Source organism: Oryza brachyantha, chromosome 6 (genome assembly GCF_000231095.2).
Source record: "Oryza brachyantha chromosome 6, ObraRS2, whole genome shotgun sequence".
In the NCBI taxonomy this organism is placed as follows: domain Eukaryota; kingdom Viridiplantae; phylum Streptophyta; class Magnoliopsida; order Poales; family Poaceae; genus Oryza; species Oryza brachyantha.
The window spans coordinates 4889982-4907894 of NC_023168.2; the positions used below are offsets into that span (position 1 = coordinate 4889982).

Sequence of the window (17913 nt, forward strand, 5' to 3'; positions counted from 1 at the left end):
CTAGTTTAGACTATAATTTAAGTTAAATAGAAGTATTTGAAGAGAAACCAGTGGACAAATTTAAACATATTGACTACCCTTATTTCACAATGTTACTTATTTATTGTGACTAGGGAGTAAACGACATTAATGTTTTGAGAATTTTCTGCAACTGTCTACATAACATATATTTTGAGGCAATAATGTTGGGATTTCTCATCAAGAAATCAACTTGTGAGGTCTCTCTAGCCAGTTGCAAAACATATAGGGCTTGTTTGGGAGCTTAGATTCTAAGTAGCAACTAATGAGAAGCTAGCTTATGTAAATATGAAAAGACTAGATTTTTTAGCTTTTAGTATATTTTTTAATTCAACAACTACATTTTCTGTCCCAAAAATAATTGACTTCTGGGAATGAATATGGACAGCTGGGATTTATCCCCAAGTTGGTTTTGTGGGGATGGATAGAGTAGATTCTTAGAATGTGTGACCATCAGGACTTTCTTTGGGAGCTAGAAATAATCTAAAATAAATAATTAGATTATTATGATAGCTTATTATAATGTAAAGTCTAATAAACTTTCTCCAAGGATACCTTTTCCATATTATTGGGTAGGTAAATACCCACTAACCTTGGGGGTACTTTAAAGTAATTACATGTGTTGCCATCCATTATATATTTTATTTTATAATAATCTAGTGTGTTGTAATCCAGCTCAATAATCTTGATTACAATAATTATAAGTGGGAACAAACAAAGCCTAAATTGGGCCATGGTTACACCAACCTCATTTAGTAACGGGAGCTAGCTACCTAGCTTATACTACCTCCATCTTAAAATATATATAAGTATTTCAGGATTATTTAGTAGGGACTAAGGTTGAGAAGAAAATATAACCATATATACCCATAATAAATGAGACAAAGAGGATGAAAGGATATGTGTGGATAAAATATGGAGAATTAATCTTGATAGAGAAGTGATAGTTGTATTGTAATTGTGAATAGTATTAAAAATAATTATATACGTTAGTATAAAATTCAAATACCATAAATAATTACATTTTAAAATGGATTTAAAATGGACGGAGCATATTACGGCTGTGTTCGAAGCTAACCGTTGCACAAGCCGATTATCCGCAAGAAAAAGATGAATATAATTAGTACATGATTAATTAAGTATTACTCATTAAAAATTTAAAAAATGGATTTAATTGATCTTCTAAAACAATTTCTATAAAAAAATTTTCGCACGAAATATAGCATTTAGTAGTTTGAAAAACATGCTAACGGAAATCAAGGATACGTTTAGCCGGATAGGCTGAAAAGAACGCAGCTTAGATTGCATGTTTTTAGCCGATTGCCGATCACCACAAACACGCGTGACCGAGCCCACCCGCACCGGTGTTGGTGACCCTCCCCCTCCCGCGCGCCCAACCAAGTACCCCATCCGTTCGTGCGCGCACCCAACCCGACTTCCCGCAGCGCGCGCGCGGGCGGCCGTTTCACCTATCGATCGATCGATCGATTCCATCGGCTAATAACCCCGGGCCGGCCCCTCGATCAGCTAGCCTAGCTAAGCTGGTCCGTCCGTCTGTCGCCTCGCCGCCGATCGAGCCTTGCCTGCCACGGTGCGGCCGGGGTCGATCGGCAGATGCGGGCGGCCCCGCTCGCACACGGGACGGGAGAGCGAGCTAGCCAGGATCGTGTCGCGCGCGCGGGGGGTGGGAGCGGAGAGAGGCGCGCGTGGTCCACGCCTTCCTGCGACGCGCGGGCCGCCGCGCAAATCCTGCCCGCCCGCGGGGCACACCGTGTCCGTGTCCGCGAGCGCGTCTCGATCGCTCGCCCCGCGGTTTGGTGGGGTTTTCTTCATCAATCGCCGCCTGCGCGCGCGGACCGGCGGACGGACGTACACGTACCGCAGGTGGGTCGAGCGTGTACAAACATCTGCGCGTGCATGCATGATATGCATGCTTGCTGCTGCATCGCTAGCTAGCTGCTCCAGCATTAGCAACGACGACACCGATAGATGATCGCTCGAGCAAAACGCTCGTCCATGCTACTACCACCCTTCTGGACGACTGGTAGTTGTTGGTAGATACTCCCTCCATTTATATTTTATTTGACGCTCTAGTTTAAACCGGAATCGTTTTTTTTTTACGTTTGCAGTTAAGCCCACCTCCTCTCATACACGAATTTTCATCCTTGCCCCTGATGCCTCCATCATTCAACAAAACAGCACGTGAGGGATAGGAAGGAAAGACAAAAACGTCAATTCACAGCTTCCTTAATTTTATAAATCTGGTCGGAAACGTCAAACAAAAATAAATAAAGGAAGTATATATAGAGCTTGATCGGCAACAAATTAACGGTGCATGCGGATGCTTGGGTCATTGATGGATGTGGAGACGAGCGGACACATAATGAGCTACAATGTGGTGACTGCACAGCGCGGGGGGGTGGTGAGGTGCGTGTGCGTGCAGGTGGGAGGAAAGAGGGAGACTGGGAGAGGATGAGGCCAATAACGTGCGTGCTGGAGCTGTCGGTTGTTCTCTGCGCCAAATTGGAGCCGTCACATGTCCAGCTGATTGGCTGCATTGAGTGGCCTAGCTAGCCGAGCTTGCTAGTGGCCGCAGCACGCAGCAGAAGCCAGCCAGCTGCTGCTGCAGCGCCCTAAACACATCAGTGAACCCACATGTGTCGTGCCTCGCCTTGTCTCTCTACTACTACTGCTCCTTGACCAGACAGGCCCGCTCCGCTCCGCCCCGAAATAAAATTATTTTTTTAATTTTTTAATATAATGTTTTAATTCTTTATCTTATTTGAAAATTTTTTGTCTTAATAATTTTATTCTTATTAGATGATAAAAATTAGTCACACATAAATTACTATTTATATTTTATCATTCGGTAACAATAAAAATATTAATCGCAAAAAAAATTAAAATAAAACGAAGAGTCAAAACAACGTATAAAAAAAATGAAAAATGATCTAACGGGACGGAGACAGTACGAGAGAGATGGAGAACATGCCATGTGAATTTCAGAGGCCAATAGGTACTATTCCAGCTACATGGGTGCCAAATAACTTCATCTCTGGCCATGAAAGACTAACGAGCCGTTCTAAACCGTTGAATAGGATTAGTTACTCTCTCGATCGATGTCTACTAATTAATTTATTCCATACAAAAAAATTATAGAAGTTTCTTTAAAAATATAATGGATCCAATTTTCAACTTCTTAGTATTTAATTTTAAATTAATTATATAATAATCATATTTCTTGTTTTTTGTTTTACGTAAGGCTAATCAGCTAATCCTAACCGCCGAAAAGAACAGGAGCTACAACACTTCTTGTTTAAATGAAAGTTGTACGGAGTGTTGATGTGTCCATAGGTAAGTGATGCTAAAGGAGTATAACTCATCGATTTTACATACCATTGATAGTTAAATAAAAAATAAATAAACTTATTTTGAAACAAATGGAAGATGCTAGAAATGTACTTATTTTGGAACGTGACATACATGTTAAGAGTCATCAGTCACTGTGGATTCATGAAGAATTAATACCGCTCATTTACTTCTGTGATTTTACATGATAATTAGTATGGCTCGTTAATTTAAAAAAAGTATTAATATAGTAGTATCTTGTTATTTTCTTTAAAATAATCCATAACTACTTATATATGAGACTCCCTCTATTTCTAAATATAAAGCACACTTTGTTTCGTTAGGATAAACCTTTGACTAAGGTTTACTGTGTTAATATTTCATTTATATAACACACAAATATTATCATTAAAAATACTTTCCAATATTAATAAAATAATATCAAATTTCTTGTTTTAGTTTAGAGAGTACCGGTAATATATGAAACATTAGCACTAAGTGAACTGTTCGAACAAAAAAGTACTATCACCACCGTTCCAAAATATATAAAAAAATTGCTACACAAATACACAACCAAAATCCTTCTTCATATTTTAGTACTGCCTCCATTTCATATTGTAATACTTTCTAGCTTTACCTAAACTCATCAATTGATGAATGTATATAATTTATATATATGTCTAGATTCATTAACATCTATATAAAATATAAATTTAGACAAGATTATAAAGTCTTACATCGTAAAACGGAGGAAATATCTTATCTGAAGGCTGGCTTGGGTTCAGCCTTGGTACTCCTAGCTTTGTTGTGACTTGTGAGCATAATATATTATCGCTCAATCTGAATTTTGACCTCCTCCTCCTCCCTCCTCATCCTCATGTTGCTACTAGCTTTGTCAGGCACCGTGGCGCGCGCGCATTCCCCTTTTGAAAAGACAGGCTAGCGAGCGGATGGACGCAGGCAGGCGCATGTGTGCGTCTCTACCGAGGTGACAACAAAATCACAGCGAAATTCTCCCCCTTTCATCATAGGGATCAATGAGCTTAAGCGCAATTGCTCATGCCGCCATTGCTGCGTCCCGTCCTTTTCCTCTCCTCTGCATCATTTCCTTTCCCTGTGTGTATGACTGTGTGCTGTGTGCTGTGTGTGTGTGAGAGAGAGAGAGAGAGGAATCTGCAGAGAGGGCACGGTTGCGAAATGCAGACACACGGCTGCAACCTCTACTGCAGAACTCCTACTGCTTAATTTGCTGGAGGAACAGGAGGGCACAGCTTTCCCTCCTCTATATCCATCTCTTTTGTGGCCGGCTGAGGCTGAGCTGAGCTAGCCGGGAAGAAGAGAAGAGCAGCTTTAGTCTAATGTACACACGGTGTACATGTGTGTGTTAATTAGTCTACTACTAACTTCGTCCTCAAGCGTAAGGTGTCAAAGGTTATTTTGAGGAAATTAATGCTAGAGTAAAAGGATTATAGTACCCCTTATTAATATATAGAATAGAGAGTGGTTAATGTAAACTGAATAGAAATTCGAAGGAGATTTGATTGATGTGAAAAACAATATTATAGAATTTTGAAGATAAAGGGTGATTATTTTGTAATCAAAAAATAATTTTGTGAATGAACTTTTATCTACGTATTGCTAGCAATTTAAAGTTAAAGATAAAAAATAAACTTATCGAAAAATTAAATTTTAACTTATAAATATAAACAAACACGAGAAAACAAGACTGAAAATTTGAGCCTGAAAATCTCTTATATCGGGTGAGCGAAGGAATTATATTTTGTAGCGGTAGCATCACACTACAGTCACTCCTAGTCTACCTCACCTTTTGGGGGCCGGGGCGAGAGCAAGAGAGAGAGAGATGCGATGCTATGTTGCTCTTCAGCTTTCGTCCTGTCGCCTGCCTGCCTGCCTGCCGCTCTGATCGATGCTGCCGCCCGCGCGAGCTCCGCTTTATCGTCATCCATCCCTCTCCTTCCTGCCTCGATCGCACGATTTTTCGTTTGATGCACCGGTTGGGTGACCGCGCGCCCGAACAGGGAATTCTGCCGGGCATGCATGCGTCGCCCATCGCTCGTTATACGTTCATGGATCGCTTCTTCTCGCCCGTCTTGACCGCTGTTCGTTCGTTCACCGGTCAGGAGAATCTCTCCCTGTCCCTGCCCTCTATGGTTTGGGGGAACTTCGCCACCAAATTCTCATCTAAATTTAAGACTTAACAAAATAAAAGGTGAACGTATATACATATGATGGTTATTAGCCATAAGTTCTGCACGTTTTTATCAGCTCAAGATACACTCCAAGTCTTTTTAATAAGTAAAGTTAATAAAAATAGTTTGATATATAGGTCTTAATTATTTTTTCTTTTAAAAATAAGAGGGAGTTGGTGGTGGGGTAGGTGGCAGATTTACCACCACCCACCACCACTGCTCATCTTTATAGTAGTATAGAAAAATGGGAGAGTTGGTGGTGGGGTAGTTGGCAGATTCATCACCACCACTACTCATCTTTATAGTAGTATAGATAAGCTAAAATTTGATTTTTTTAAGCCCTGTTTAGATCCTTCAAAATGGCAAAAGTTTTGCCATTTTAGAGCACTTTTTGGTAAAATAGATCTAAACATTAGGGTAAGAAAATGATAACTTTTTATTTAGCATTTGGTAGTCTAGAGTAGCAAATTTCGCCAAAAGGCATATAGGGACGCGGACCACCTCTCACTTTTGCCAAAAAAATGACAACTTTTGCATGCCTCTAAACACCAACTTGTAAAAATGCAATACCAAAACTTTTGTCACTAAAACTTTTGTCATTTGCCATTTGCTATTGCAAATGGATCTAAACAGGCCCTTAATCTTAAATTTGGAGTTCATTTTAGGTTTTTTCTTGCTAAAATTTATTTTTTAGTCTTTGCTTTTATATCACTAAGAATATGTATATAAAAATTTTAATTATAAATTATTTTTGTTTGCAAATATGTCGTTTGGTTTCCAAAAAAATCCAAACAATCACATCATTTGTTTCTTATTTGTTCAAACTTCTCATGAGTGGTATTATTGAAGCATATAGTGTTCTAAAATATACGTTTTTTTCTAATATTCAAACTTTATACCATAATTTATGTGCTAGATTTTTATAATTCTTATGATTACAATGATTCTATAACCAATAAGAAATTCAAAACACTAAAATTAACTACTGGAGTGATTAAAATGAAATCTTTGGACTAAATCTTAGTATTAGCTAAATGACGCAGAAACTCTTATATTTGGATACTTGGAACGAACGTTGTACACTACCGAGGCACGGATCGATACCTGTCATGCCAACTAAAACAGTAGAAAGTTTGAGACGTTGTACATGGTCTATCAGTTTTAGCTGCACATTTTTACCCCATTTCTCGGTTCGTGGGCGTACTCCTTTTCGGATCGAGTACATGGGTTCAGAGAATCGCTGCTCGGCTGCGGCCCGCAAAATTACAAAATAAAGTGCCATTGATTTTAGTGCATTTTTGGTCGTGTCTAAAAGGAATCAAAGTCCTAATATATAGTACTACTGTTAGTAGTATAGTATATCATAATGTAGTCTATCTATATATGTGTATTGATTGATTAATCTATAGTGCTACTGCGACCACTGATGCTATATATGCTACCTGTAGTAGTGTGTGGTGCTAATTAATATTCCTAGGCACTATAATAGGATTAGAAGGCTCTAATCGTTTTTAATTGGATTTGGATGGTCCATGCCGTTTTGATGCTTAGTGCTCGATCAGGATATGATCATTGGGACCTAAATTATCTGGAGAAAGTGACCTATGATATTATAAAAATTCAGCTGTGCATACACTTTGTGCTTGCATATGCATGTCTCTCCAAAAACAGAAGCTTCTTTGTTTGTACCATTTCATAGATGGAATGGTAATTTGGTAAACCAAATAATTGTCATAAGACGTGCGCTGTGACAAGAAGATGAGATCATAGGATGGGACAAAGTCCTCTGTAAAAGCTACACCAATTGAGTACTCCCTCTAGTCACAGATAAGTTACGTACGTTTTGGATAGAGACGCTAGTGGAAAACTGATAAAAAAATAGGTTTTTTTACCGTCCTTAGGAATATATATTGAGTTATTATATTTTTTTATGTAAAAACGAGGGTAGTACCTTCATGTACTAGGGCCCTGTTTCTTTATGGATGAAAGATGAGGAATGAAAGATTATCTGATGTTTTTATAGTTATTTAATAGTATAAATATTAAAATTAACTACTACAGAGTTAAAAAATCTACTTTAGAAATATAGGATAATGACCTTTTGTATAGAAACTTTTTGTAAATAATACAAGTTTAGCCGTTCGGGAAGCCGTGCGCAAAAACCAAGTAAAAATCTAGGAATAATCTTATCCCAATGAACATAGCCTACGTATCTAGATATACCAAAATTTTATTCTTAAAATTTGATACCTAGTATCATAAAATTTTCTATAAAAATATAGCGGCATTACAATATTTAAAAATATTGAGCAAATATGTTGTGCCAGGTTTTATCACCAAAGGTTTACGTTTGACCACCCACCAATCAATATTTTCACTTTAAAGCATCTGTTTACCTAGCCACAAACTATTTTTTTAAAAGTTGCATAGAACAACTACTCCACGTTATATACTACCTATGCTTTAAAATATAATTAATTTTAGGTTGTGTAACAGTGATTAAGGTATAAGAGAAAAGACTACGGTTCCTTTTGTAAATGATGAATGTACGCGGGTGTGAGAGCACATGAAGAATGAGATTTTCGAACGGGAAGTGACCGAGGAAAAATAGTGTTGTAAATAGTGTCAGGTATACTTATATTTTTAGAATAAAATTTATATTTCACAGAGCGAGAATATCTTTGCATCAACGAAAAGAGAAGCAAGGCTCCCAGTAGTACAAAGAGCAGCCAACGGCCACCAGAGAACATGCAGGCATGTATCCCTATCTAGCAAACTGAAACATGAACAAATTAATCAGAGTTGGTGCATGTCCTGGTGGTTGACAGAAAAATCCAGGGCCTAGCTACCTGTCCTGTGATAGCACTGTCACCACCACCCTTCAGCTTATTGGTGTGTACATGTTTGTGTGTTCTTGCAGCATCAGCAGATAAACAAATACTCCCGCCGTTCAATAACATAAGATGTTTGATTTTTTATAATATTTAATAAAAATTATAAAAACATTATTTATTTTGCTTATTACTTATTTTATTATCAAAATAACTTTAAACACGATTTATTATTTTTTATATTTGTACTAAATTTTAAAATAACACAAATGACCAAACACTGTAAAAAAAATATTAATCATCTTATATTACAAAACAGAGTTTGTATAAATGAGATAAAGCTTAGCTCCAGAGAGAGAGAGGGGCGATATCTACGGACGGCGATCGATCGAGATCGACCAAGAGGTGGCTGCCGGGAAAGCGGCGTCCGGCGACACGGACGGCGACGTGCCCATGCTAAACGACGACGGTACGTGGGGTCGGCGTGATCCGGAGGGAGGCCGGAGGGGAGAAGCAGCAGCGAAAATAACCCCGTCTCGATCGATTGACACGAGCAAGCTAGCCGGAGAGCGCGCGACCGCGTCGCCGTCGGCTAATCACGTCGAGACGTCGCCGTCGGATCGGCTCGGCGGCCGGCATCGATCCGTCGTCACCAACAAGCAAGCAACCGCGCCAACGCTGGTTCGAGAGCAAGCGAAGGATAGCGTTCCAGATATCTCCGTAGACCGTGCGTGGTTGTGTGTTCTTTTGACGACGAGAGAGAGATATATAGAGGATTATTTGATTTTTATAAACTATTTAATTATTTAACGTTAAAATTAATTGTTAAAAATTTTAAAAATCTAGTCTATAAAGATAAAATAATAAATTTTTATATAAAACCTTTAAATATTATGTCATTTAATTGTTTGGAAAACGAAAGTTAAATAACAATCTGTACACCGTTATGTTCTTTTTGTGTGTTGGGTGTGTTTTGCAACGGGATCACGCTACCGAAAGCGCAAATTGGGCCGGCGGAACGCTCGGCGGGCCGAATCGGGGAACGAGGAACCACACGGCACATTTTTATCTCCAGGCCTGGTTTGTGAGACTATTAGCATCCTTAGGCCGAGTTCGGCATGGGGTGCAAAGATAAGTACATGCTTAATTAATTATTAATAATTAAAAAATATAAAATAGATTAATATGATTTTTTAAAACAGTTTTTCTATAGAATTTTTTTACAAAATATACATCGTTTAGTATTCGAGAGCGTGTGGACGAAAAACAAGAAAAATAAGTTAATTTATCAGTCTAACCCAACGTGGTCTTAGATGTATGAACAGCGGTAGGAATATGCAGTAGTAAGAGTTTTCATGGTATAGGACTGGACTCACTGCTCTTTCCGTTTCATATTATAAATCACTTTGAATTTATCCCACGTCAAATATCTTAGGATTGACACTCACTGAATTTATCCTGTATCAATTATTTTAGGATTGATCAAGTCCAAAGAAAAATATAGAAATATTTCTGATAAAAATAAATATACTACAGAATTATATTTAATATTGGATTTTATAAGACTAATTTGGTGTGGTAGATGTTAGCATATTTGGAGGTGTTATAGATGGTAGTGAAAATCTCGTCAGGTTTTTCTAAACCGACATGTGGGACTTGATTGAAGGGTATTTTTATACACTTATAATAGTCTAGAAGCAATGTTGAAAAATAAAAAGATAAGATAAAAAATCCTAATTATTTTTAAACGTAATTTATAAACAGTTTTCTTATTTTTAATGTGATGATATGATTTTTTTAATCCCTTAACAACGTACTTATTGGATTTTGCTAGTACATCAAAGAGAAATAGAAGAATAAAGTGTGTTGATCAGCCTCAAATAAAACTACTCCCTTTGTTCCTTTGTCTAAAGGGGAAATACTATTGGCTAGAAATTGTAATCTAGTAGTATTTTTATGTGCGACAAGCTTTAAATGCTAGAATTGGACATTATTTTAAACGGAGGAGGCACTAATACCGTAAACACCGTTGTATACGATTGGCTACCGAATCAAATCATTAACAGTATAAATTCATTGCAGATAGCTAAATAACTATTGTTTGAGTTATATTGATTGTTAGTCGGTTGTATAGATATGGCACGAAAAGAATAATGGGGAATGCTAGTGTGTTTTATGGAAAAAAGATACGACGTATTTCCAAACGGAAAATGATTTATGAATAAAAAATTTATATAAATATTCTTAATTAGTTTCTTCATTTTATAATGTAAGACTTTCTAGCATTACCTCGTTTCATATGAAACTAATAAATCTAGACATATATAAATTATATATATTTATCAACGAATAAATTTAGATAATATTAAAAAGTTTTACAATATGAAACTAAGGTAGCATCTAACTTTAGTGAAAATAAAAAAACAACTTTAAATTTAATGTTAAAAATTAAATTGTAATTTATAAGTAAAAATATAAGTGAAAAGACGACGGATGTATACACGGTTGTTCGTATCACGCGGCCGGGAGAAAATCCAAGTATAAAATCCGACCGAGCTCTGAAACAGACGCACATGCCGCCAGCTTGTGGGGTGTGGCTGCAACCAGATGGCAATCTTTGGTGTGTTATTGTGTTGATCAGTTAGATGCATATGGAATGGAAGCCGCCGTCTGTTTCATGGCAGCCAACAGTATACGGCTTAACTAGCACAAGCCTGAAGCATATGGCCACTGATGACCACACTAATTAGGGTGATTTGTGCCTTTATCACACGAGTAGACAGTGCTAATTGTACCATGAGAGAACAGTTGATACATGATAAGTAGCCTTAAAATGGTGCTAACCTTATCACTTCTTATTACCTCTATTTCACATTATAATATATATATATATTATATTAATGAATCTGAACATATATAAAATATACATATTGCTCTAGGATAAATCTAGATAAAACAAACTCTTATGACATGAAAAAAAACGTAAACAGTTGATGTACATGGGTCCATCAGTACTCCATTGCCTGCCCATTATTCTTTGTCAATGGGTTTGAATCCTCTATCATTCAATACTAATGGCAGAAAAGAAATAGGGCTATGCCATCAGCCGTCCGTTTTGAGATAGACGGTTATGAATTAATATGCTACAATACAAAATAGTAAATATATTATTATTTTTCTGCTATAGTAATTTGCTGCCGTGCCTTACCATTCTCTCTCTCTCCTTTTTCACTGTGCTCCGGATCCTTTTCAGGTGATCCGGATCCTTTGTCAACTTGTAAGCAACAGAAGAACTTGATAAAGAATTTTAAAATCTTCCCAAGAAAACAGCATGATCTGATGATCTGCAGTACAGTTAAGTAAATCGGATTTATAATTATTTGGTCCAGGTTGACACGCTCCAACAGTCATCCTGACCAAGCTATAGAAAAATAAGCAACAGCACACAGATGCAAAACAGTCTACGTCAGAAGTAACACGAGGTACAGGCTCATCTCAATATACAAAATGCCCTCACTTCTTCAAGGTAAACTCTTTACTACGCCAACACTACAAGCTTACCATTCAGTGTGCTAGCTCTGACTCAGTTTGAACCACTGCTTTCTGTGGGCATTGCTGTTTTGAGCTACTTCAGTTTTATGGTTTGCTGAATACCCTGCAGCCAAGCATAACCACGTTTTTTTCAGGCTGGCACTGAACATCCGACAGCCTGGTCCATGAGCACAGCTCACTGCTCCTTTTAGAATACATGACAGCCAAAAATCACTGTTAGTTAGAGTACATGGCAGGCAAAGGAAAGCTTTGAGAATGTGATGGCCAACTCACTGCTGCATGTAGTGCTATTTCAGCTCACTTTGTCCATCGGCATGGAGGCACAGGCACAATTCAGAGGAAACAAAATCTGGCTAGATATTCTTTGAACACAGTGCTTTATTTGCTATACCTTGGTACAAGATGGCATCGCCACAAAAGGCTTTGTGTATATAGACATGAAAAGACTTCTACAAACTACAACAGAAATGTAGTTAGAAAAATCAGGCAATAATACTACAGCAAGATCTTTGTGCACTGGCAGGAAGACGGCAGCAGAAAAGGCACATTGATTAATTGGTCTTGCTCTGCGCTGCTAGATTGAGAGCTTAATCGGTCTTGCTCTGTTCTGCCAGATTGAGCTTAATCGGGCGTGCCTCAAATCCACCTCCCTTGCGGTTCTCAAGAGTGTATGGCATGTATGTTCCGAGGATCTTGTCCCACATGACAAAGAAGGGCTGCGAGAAGTTGTACTTGTTTCCGTAGAGCTGGTGGTGAATGTCATGGTAGGCGCTGTTGTTGCTGAAGAAAACATGGAGGATGTTACCTGGGAGCCACAGGCCGCAGTGATCGTCGACGGTCTTGATGGTCGCGAACGAGAAGAAGAATATGGCCGTCCTAGGAGTCATGCCGGCGATGAGGAAGGAGAGGGCGCCACCGATGGTGTCCAGGATAAGGCCCTCAAGTGGATGGTTGTAGAGAGCTCCGAAAGCATATGGGACTACAAGAATGTGGTGCTTGGAGTGGACATGCTTGTACAAGAACTTGTTGACGTGCATATATCTGTGCATGAAGTACTGCCATGTGTCCATAACAAACATCGCGATGATGAATTGCAATGCTATCACCAGAGCAGGAGGCTGCTTCCTCACAGTACCACTTTCATCACCAATGACCTACATGTTAGGAAAATTGCGGGATGGTAAGTGCAGTAATCAGATAAGAAATTTTATCAGGTACAGGTAGAGCAAAAGTTGTCAAGGAGAAACTTTTAGTGGTATTGGAAACCCTTGACATACCATTCAAACTTTATTGTTCTAGATCTTAAAATATAAGCACACAGTAGAATATTTTTTTTGACTAAATCCAATGTAAGAAATTCCCCATGGGAATGCTATCTATCCAAACCATGCTTGCTTAACAGATTAGCTTGAGTTAAGGCATGTTCAAACAAAGAGAAAAGGCTCAAAGCTCATGCTCCCAAAACTAACATGCAACAACACCGACTGATTTTGCAACAAGGCTAATTTTCCCACACTGCAGATTCTACGAATGCTACCACTCCACAGGATCACCAGCCACCCACTTCAACAACAGCAAACTCCCTGACTCCACATTCATTCGGCAACCTTCAAAGCCCATTGTTTCAGAATCATTCATGACATCCATCTTTGAAACTGAAGTTTTTCAAAATGAGAGGAGGATTGTTACCGTGAAGAGGAGGAGCGAGACGGCAATCTGGAAGGCCTGCTGGACGAGGACGCCCTTGACGACGGTCCACTTGGAGACGACGTTCTTGGTGGCCTCCTCCCCCTTGGGGTGGAGCCGGTAGTCGTCCATCCCCATCGCATCCAGCACGATGTACAGCCCGGAGTAGAGCCAGTACACCGCAATCGGCACGAAGGTGCCCAGCAGCTCGTCGGAGACCGCGAATGCCATCTTCGGCGCCACGCGCAGAGCACTCTGAAACTTCCTCTCTCACCTCTGCAACTTCCGGCAGCTGGACTGCCCATCAAAGAGCGAAAAAAAAAACTCAAATCTTGCAACTGAACAGGCAATCTGAATCCGAACATGCAGACATTGTCCCCCCAAGCGCCGCAGAAAATGAGGCTCCCGGAGGCGATTCCTGGGCACAAAACCTCCCCAAGAAACCAAATCCCTCGAGAGAGAGAGAAAAAACAGCGAATCAGCTCGGATCTTACCAGGGAAGACGAAGCAAAGATATGCTGCTGCTTCCTGCTCTCCAAAGCGAGTGGTTATGCTGCAGGCCGCCTCTCCGGCGAAAGTACTTATAGCAACGGGAAGAGGGGGGCAATGTCGCCCGGCGGGCGGGCGGGGTCTGAGAAAGGCGGCGAGACCGGCGACTCCTACAAAGATGTCTCCTTTTTTATCTTTTTCGGCCGGAGGCGAGGAGGAGGACCGCCACGGGAGAAGGCGAGCCGCCCACTACTCCTATGTGTTGCTGTCTTGACAAACCGGACGAAGCAGCAAAGGCTTTTCTGAAGGGAATCCGGGGAATTGCTGCTTCTCGGCTGGCTAGCTATTTGAAAGCATGCAGCGGAAAATAAATTGTGATAAAAAGGTCTTAAATATACTCTAAATTAAAATTAAAAATTTAAATTTTGGCTCAAAGCATACCCCAAAAAAATGGGGCTAATAGTCGGTCTATATGCGTATTAATTTTTTTCTTTTTTACTATTTTATATTTTTACAATTTACTACGTATTACATATGTGACATGTCAATTCAGTTTTGTCGCCATATTGAACAAGTATCGTACTTCCCGAGCACTTATACATGTAAAATTGATACATGTTATTTGTTTTATTCGTATATACATGCAAGTTCACCTTGAAATTAAGGATACGAGGGGTAATTCAATATTAGACAATACAAATAGATTCAGTCTTATTTGTTGCCAATCCAAATAAATATGTCATTTTGAACGGAGGGAGTATGTAAAAACATGGAAATTTCTAGAACAAAGGATTCAGTCTTATTTGTTGCCAATCCAAATTTATTTGTTTTCTTTAGAATTTTGATGGAATGAGCTACTTTAAAGAATTTTTGAGTAAAATAAACATGAAGCTCACATGTTGTTTTCCTCCTATAAATTTAGGGTCTCCCTGAATCAAGCGAATTGTATAGAAATTTTGTAGGATTTAAATCGTGTAAGATTTTTTTTGGTATAGCCCAAACAAAGTATAGAAGCTTTTCAAATTATACAATCTCTTTAAGCAATGCCACCATGCATATAATTTTTGAAGAAAAATAGTACAAGCTTCAACATTATACTGTGTCTTTTTTACTGCCTATTCAAATAATGATCGTTCTTGTTTCACATAATTATTTGTTTTGTACTTATATTCTTATCGAAATTCAGTATATTTTATATTTCTTCGTTTTTTTCAATCCTTAGTTTTAAAGAACTCTTTAAATTTCTGAGTTCCATCAATGTGTCATTTGAACAATATTTTTGATACTTTTTTGAGTTCGCAGTTCATATAGAAATTTAATGAGTATAAAATTGTATTGCTACATTTTTTCCCTGGTATTTATAATCTTGTGTTTTAAGTAGACCTAGAATCTATATAACTTATCCTAATGGTAAGTTGGTAAAGTGATTAGCATTATAATTGTACTGTCAAAGAGAAGTATGCCGGCTAGCACACAGATTACAGCAGATCGGAATGGACTCTTTGCTGCATTAACTGTTTGAAGGAGAGAGCACGTGCTAGGATGTTTTGACCCGGCCATCATGCTGTACTCATGTTGTTTTATGCCTGTTTGCACCATTCATTAGAAAATTATACAATTTCAAATTCTCGAACTTAATTTAGAGATAATTTAGAGATTTCGTTTACCCTTTTTGTCACTTAATTTTGGTTTTTGAACGCTAAAAACAGAAGCGCCAAAGTTTCATCACAAAATTACTTTTATCATACCGCTCAAGTTTTCCTTCACCTTATAACTGGCACCTCAAAATACACCTCTCATGCAGGACAATAATAACATTATATATCATCCCATAGGCTTGTACGGTTAACGAAAGTAGAGAACGCTTCATGTTTGAAATGTCGCTACAGAAATCTGTACTAGTTCATGTTTGAAATGTCGCTACAGAAATCTGTACTAGTTCGGTTGATATCTGTACCTTTTCCTTCCTAAAACAACCCAATTTTTTAAGTTTAAACTTTATCGCAAGACAAATTAAGTTTAAACTTTTTAAGTTACTTTTGGTCATTGCTACTCCTCCTGGAGTCATTCTTGAGAAACTAATAGTTGTTATATTTTAGAACAGACGAAATATTCAGCTAATCATCGATTTAATTATTAGTATGATAAAATAAAGGCATTTTAAATGGTGGTGTGAAAAATGTTTGGTCAAATGGGAGAAACTAACGGGGAGGACAGACCACAGGATTCATGGTCATGTCATGATGCTCCAGATATAACAGATCATTCTACGCGAGAATTTTGAGATCGATCGACCTCTCGCCGCAAGATCTCCCATCCCATCCCATGACACCGATGACTAACTAATTATTATCCCCCAAATCTTCTACGGTGGTATTACTAATCAATCATTTGGGATGCATCGAACCACTTGGGAATTGGAACTGACAAGTGGCAGATTGGCAGAACTTTCTCCGTGCCTTTCGATTTTGGCAGGTGATACAATATTAGGGCATTCCCGGAGAAAACAGAGAGAAATGGAATCTGCAATTCTTTTTTACGAGTTACTTCGAGCCGCCTATCCATATTTTTATTTTATTTTATTTACTCTTCGTGTCGTTGCTAATTAAAAAACTTATATATTAGGGCATGTTTAAAGGTAGAGTCCATTATCGATTTTTATCTGATCCACATCAGCAACAAGAATCTATTTTATAATGATACATACAATACAAAGATAGAGTCATGTATGGTTTCTTCATTAATATAATAATATATATTTTATTATGCTAGTTTTCTTTTTATCCACTCTCATGCAAAAAAGTTTCCTTTAAACGTTTTTTCTATCTCATTCCTTCTCTTTTCTCCACGTCTCCAAATTTGTTTACATAGCTATTAAGAGAGTCAGCTAATAAAGCCCTTACGATGGAATGCATCTTTTATTATGTGTAGAGTATGCCAGGTCATTTGTTAAGAAAACAATTCTTATGTCAGTTTGCTCTTACCTCCATAGTCTATTTTTGGCTTTTTTTTAGTTAATGCCAAAAATTTAAAATTTAAATCTTGATTTTAGAGCTGATTTTAGAGGTTTTATCCAGTGTATTTTGCAACATCTTTTAATCACAAATGGCACCTAAAACATTCATCACATTTTTCTCCTTGATAAACCATTAAGTAAACGAAACAATCAGCAAAAAGAATCCTTTTATATAAAAGTATTTTTTGACGACTGTACTATACCAAACTAGTAGTACTACGGAACGCCGCTTGCAAGTCTAAAGGCCCACCAGTTTAGACCAGATCGTACGGAACGGAAAATTCAGCCGCTTGACACTAGCACAGTAATACGCGTCCATGACCTCTTCTGTGTGCAGTTCCGGATGGCTTTGCTTGGTCAGAAATGGTGCAGTTAAAAAAAATTCAGGCAACAGAAGCCATCACCTTCCAAAATAAACTTGTTGGCTTTAATAGTAGTATTAGTACTTAGGGGTGGACATTCGCATGGTTATTGTTTAGCTTTTTTAAAACGAAAGGATCAAATGACATTTATAAAAAAATAATTTGTGAGTAAAACTTTTGCATATTATTGTTAGCGATTTAAAAGAAATATTATAAAATAAACTATGAAAAAACCTCCAAAATAAACTCTAAATTTAAAATTAAAAATAAATCTTGACTTATAAACAAACTTAAAAGCAAAATGATAGGTGCCGGTACGTTTAATCTGTCCAGTCTAATCAATTTTATAAATATTTGGTTTTAAGAAAACAACAGACGAAATTATTAATGCATAGAAAAAC

General features: G+C 38.0%; 1 protein-coding gene across 2 annotated transcripts; it reads right to left on the minus strand.

The window, feature by feature from the left end:
- Positions 1-12319: 12319 nt before the first annotated feature.
- On the minus strand, positions 12320-14400 carry LOC102699692 (sphinganine C4-monooxygenase 1-like). Of its 2 annotated transcripts, none has more exons than XM_006655873.3 (3): positions 14140-14400; positions 13649-13937; positions 12320-13113 (listed from the first exon to the last, which is right to left on the minus strand). In XM_006655873.3, the coding sequence occupies exons 2-3, from the start codon at positions 13874-13876 to the stop codon at positions 12547-12549; spliced, it is 795 nt and encodes a 264-aa protein (XP_006655936.1). In that variant the 5' UTR covers positions 13877-13937; positions 14140-14400; the 3' UTR covers positions 12320-12546. The 2 variants fall into 2 exon arrangements, with proteins under 2 accessions (XP_006655936.1, XP_015693851.1); XM_015838365.2 differs by having other exon boundaries at positions 13649-13942.
- Positions 14401-17913: the final 3513 nt, after the last annotated feature.

Coding starts and splice junctions, on each gene's coding strand:
- LOC102699692 (XM_006655873.3), bottom strand. CDS start 13,876: ATGGCATTCGCGGTCTCCGACGAGCTGCTGGGCACCTTCGTGCCGATT. Junction 13,114..13,648: donor TCTCGCTCCTCCTCTTCACG/GTAACAATCCTC, acceptor CCTAACATGTAG/GTCATTGGTGATGAAAGTGG.